A 4754-nucleotide genomic window follows, 5' to 3' on the forward strand; every position below is an offset into this window, starting at 1 on the left:
ACTTCAATGCCTCAGGAAATTTAAGCCTAGAGTTTATATTACTTGCCCCAGATCACCAAGCTAATCGGTGCCAGAATTTAAACCCTGGTCTTTTAACTGTCCTTTCCACACAGATGATGGGGGGGCAGGGTTAGGGGAGGGCATGGAACAATACCCAGGAGTATCAGGACAGGGAAGGGAGAAATCTTTCACCTGACCCAAAAAAAAAAGGGAAATTCAAAAGTACAGACTTCTCCTATTGGCATAGTATACAATACATGAACACTGAAATACAGGCGTTCTTTCTTTTTTTTTTTATTTAATCACAACACATCAATACAACGGAGATCAAATCCAATTCAGTGGAGGCCACTTAAAAATATACCTTTGAAAGAAATAAACCTGTTTAAAATGCTTCTTTCACAGATGGAACCAAATTAAACAAACCATAACGAGAATGCAGAAGAGCCCTTTTAAAGTCCTCAGTAACCAAATTCCTGTGCACCAGAAAGTGACAGATAATAGTTTTCCAGGTAAAAGAATACATGGGGAGGGGAGTGGGGAAGAGAAAATTAAACATTCAATGTTTCCACAAGTCTACTTGAATGAACGACCTCTAGCACACCAGGATAATTATCCATTGTAATGTTTCAAATGAATTTGAAGTTCTTAAGAATAAAGATATTCATAATATTGGCCAGGGCCTGATAAATTCAGGCAGGTTGTATTCTGTAACTTTAGTCTCCCAGCTGCCTCTTCTCCCACCCCCAGTAGTTTACACCAAGATCCATAAAATCCTGACCTGTCACACTTTTGCTAGGCCAGGAGTGATTATTCCCTAGGTGAAAGCTGTCAATCACACCACACTCCTAACAACAGTTTGGTCAAGGACCCAAATTAGGTACCCACAAAATTCGCCCATCTGCTCCAAGAGAAAGACAGCTCATTCTTCTTGTCTTGGATGAAGCTGATTGTTCTGATTTGTCAACGCTTTGTTCAGAAATACAAAAATCAGAATATAGATTACCCCCCACAAAAAGTAGTGATTTCTTATAGAACATCTTAATCTGTCAAAATATTCACAAGCAGAATTTATGTTAATGCTGAGCATAGTGGTTTGGAAAAAAATCTAAAAAGTTGTAGCTAAACAAGAAAAACATAACAAAATACTAAATTAAAAGTTCCAAAGTTTTCAGGCAAAAGTGGAATCATTTTAAAACAGTAATACATGTTTACAAAGTGGATTAGACACTTAGTACAAACCCATCACAGGATGTTGGTTCATATCCACCACTGCAATTTAATGTTTGGGACAAGTTTAGCAACTAATTTAAAAAAAAACTAATACAAAATGTAAAAACCAAAAAGAGAGAGAGAGAGAAGAAAACCAGCCAATTTTTATAGTTCTTAAACAAATTTTATCTAAAATTGTACCTTTTTTCCGTTTCACTTTCATTTATAATTTTAAGGTGAAGTTGGCAACAATCCAGCTCAGCTGGATTTTTAAGCTATCCCCCATCCCTCCTAAAGCTTTAGTTCTTTAAAAAGCTCCAATCTCAGTCCCCCAGGGTCTATAAGGCTTGCCAAGGTTTGTTGCCTGTGTTGGTGTTGAAGGGCTCAGTGAATTCGGGGACAATAAATGGAAGGAACCAAAGGAGAAGGGGAACGCAGACAGGGATGCCACGGAAGAGAGCAGAGGAGGAGAGAGTTTGGAAGAGGCAGTAACCACAGGCAGCGCGGGTCCAAGGCTGCCGTTAGGGGGCACTCTCAAGGAAGTGGTGTCAGCATGGGATGCTGTCATTCTCCCCTGGTGGTGCGGTTCTGTGGAGGATGCTGTAGGGCTGCTGTTGCTGTGGCCATTCTGGGGCGGTGGTGGTGGCAGCAGCAAGGGATGAGAGATGTGAGGGGGATGTCCAAAGGCACTGCCCCAGGGAATATGTCCAATGCCCGTGTGTGCGCTATTGGCAGCTTCCCGCTGAGAGGCGTAATTGTTGAGATGAGAGACAAGCCGAACCCGAAGAGGATCAGACGTGTCTAGCCCTTCAATGATACTAAGGTAACGGGCAACTTCAGCAAGGCATTCTCTAAATCCTAAACTCCGGTAGTCCATGGCAAGAGCATGAGCATCAAAATAGCCTGAGAAAAAAGGAACAAAAGAAAAACCTCAGGCCACTGCCATAAGTATGCTGCTTCATCTTAATCGCTCTCCTTCCTGACAAACGCAGGATACACGAACGATACGAGCAGCTTCCACTGGAAAACCAAGTCAATATTTTCTGTATCTCCTCATACACATCAAAACTTCTAAGGTCAAACAAAAGTGTTTCATTTTGGATTAACAGCATATGCTTGCTAATGGCCTATGTTCAAAGTCCATTTACCAGTGATGCCAAGCAGAAAGTGGGATTATACACTACTAGCTGATGAAACCATGTTCATTCGTTTTAATGCTTTCCTTTAATGCCAGAAAAATGCATCCAGAAATGAGAACCCACAGCACAGTGAAATTCATCAGACACACAGATGTATAACCTTATCTATCATCATAGGGCTTTTACAGGCACTTAGTTCTCATTCAAATACGTCTAGTTTACATATGTATAGACAGTTATTTTATTTTTCCATCTCTTTCCATTAGACTGTCCTTTCTGTGACAAGATTTTTTTCTTCAAGGAAATATGACAGCATGGTTTGTTTGCTTGCTTCTTTAAATCTCCTGGATGTGTAGATAAGGAGAAAAAAATACCACTTACTTTAGGGGGGAAAAACACATTTCCCCCCTCCTTAATTACTATGGATTAAGGTGAGAGCCACTTCATTTGAATCAGTGCTGTCATGACTCTGGAGAGCCTCAGACAGCAGTCATTTTCCAAAGGAAGGCTCTATTTATATTCTGCACTGGTATAATTTGCAGTCACTATAAAATGGTAGATATACTATATAAAGTCTCAAGAAAATGTGAAAATTGTACTGATACACATACAAACAGCACACACATATTTATACAGAGCCCATCAATTTTCTACCTAACCCCAATGTCCTCGGTAAACATAAGATAACAAGTTTCATAGAATACAATTGGGCAGTGCCAAGGCTCCTAAAGAAGACCTCTCTCCCCACCCCTCTCACCCAAAATATTAATGAGCTTTACCTTTTCCACCTGCTGAATGCAACATTTTGAGATGATCCACAGTCATCTGCAGAATTTCTGCTTTTTCTAATTTAGCTGATCCCTATGAAGAAAGGGGAAAGTTTAATTTGGTAGGATATGCATTTAGTGGTAACTTCAAAATAGGAGTATTCAGTTCTTTTATAAGCCACAAGTAACAAAAGCACTTTTCCCAGCATCCTAAAGGTTAAAATTAGTTTATGAAAGTCACAAAGCACCAGTTGGCACACTGATTGTTTCACTCGCTCCATTCCTTACCTGCTTTTCAAAAGCACTGGGTACCAATCTCCTCAGCTCCGACAAACTGTTATTGATTCGATCTCGCCGGCGTTTCTCAATGATCTAACAGGAAGCATGCAAAACAAAGGGATTTCCATTAGTATCATAAATTCCGATGGCTCTCCCCCTTACCCCATCGCCTGAGATAGAGAGAGAGAGAGGGAGAGAATATGAATTATAATACTCACGCCTCTGCGACGTTTCCTAGCCAGTATCTGGGAAGAGGTAGATGGGGACATGGAACCAGGAGCCGAACTCAAGTTTCTGAAATGAACAAGGAATCACCAGTAAGTTAAGATAGGGCAAGGAACAGATGGAGTGGTGAGAAGGAATTTACTGCCGCCCCAGGAGCCCAGGAGACCGCGGCAGCAACTTGCAAAGTTAGGGGTTTAAATTCAGGTTGTGGTTGCCACTAAGTAGAATAGCCAGTGTGCCAAGGTCCTGAACCCCTTCATCCCTAGTGCAAACAGTGGAATGCATGAAAGGGGGGGGGGGGTCTCCTGTTCTTAGTCCTGCCACGGTGATCGTGCACCAAGAGGCCACCCGGTATCTCCTTCTTGGGCAGGTTAGCACCGCTGTCAACAGAATCGGAATCACATTCTCTCAAGAGTTGGAAGGGACTCCGGAGTCGGTCCCTGTCGACAACATCCCTGACCAGTGACTGTCCAGCCCTTGCTTCGAGACCTCCCGCGATGAGGCACCCAGTCCCTGGGGGCGCACCGGGAGCCCCCGCCCGTGCCAACGCAAGGTCCTTGCCCCCCTCCTGCTCTCACCCATTCTCGTCGGCGCTCTCCTTCTCCACTTCGATGGTCTCGTCCAGCTCGCTGTCGGAGGAGCTGTAGTCGGGGTGCACACGCTTCATGCCGGCGCTCGCAGCAGGCACCAGCGGCGGCACGCTCGGAGGGAAGACGGCGGGCAGGGAGGAGTTAACCCCGGCGACGGCGGCGTCTCCGTGCGCTCGGCTGCTCCCGCTGCACACACACACACACACTGATTCCCCCCTCGCACTTGCCCTCTGGTTAAAACTCAACCATCCCTTTCCCACGCTGCGCCCCTTCCCAGGGCCCAGGGGAGGGCAAGGGAGGAGCTGGGGGGAAGTGGGGGGGCTCCCCGACGACTTTCTCCTCCTATAAATCCAATCCAGCTTCGCGCTCCGCTGATTGGCAGCCGCTCAGGTGGCCGAGCACGGGGGAGGGGACGCGGGCCCCGCCCCCTACCTCCACCCACCCGCCCCGCCCCCGCCTGGCGGCTGAGCGCCGGCCGCGGATGGGGGGTGGGGCAGGACAGCAGCTCGCCGGCGGCCCGGGCCCGCCCCGCCCCGCCTCGC

General features: G+C 45.9%; 1 protein-coding gene across 1 annotated transcript; it reads right to left on the reverse strand.

The window, feature by feature from the left end:
* Positions 1-310: 310 nt before the first annotated feature.
* LOC114054144 (hairy/enhancer-of-split related with YRPW motif protein 1) lies at positions 311-4476 on the reverse strand. The gene is made up of 5 exons (XM_027877288.1): positions 4201-4476; positions 3616-3691; positions 3407-3490; positions 3131-3212; positions 311-2115 (listed from the first exon to the last, which is right to left on the reverse strand). Exons 1-5 carry the CDS (start codon positions 4287-4289, stop codon positions 1520-1522), a joined length of 927 nt encoding a protein of 308 aa, XP_027733089.1. The 5' UTR covers positions 4290-4476; the 3' UTR covers positions 311-1519.
* Between the last annotated feature and the right edge of the window lie 278 nt (positions 4477-4754).

Source organism: Vombatus ursinus, unplaced genomic scaffold (genome assembly GCF_900497805.2).
Source record: "Vombatus ursinus unplaced genomic scaffold, bare-nosed wombat genome assembly UNPS02014812.1, whole genome shotgun sequence".
NCBI lineage: Eukaryota > Metazoa > Chordata > Mammalia > Diprotodontia > Vombatidae > Vombatus > Vombatus ursinus.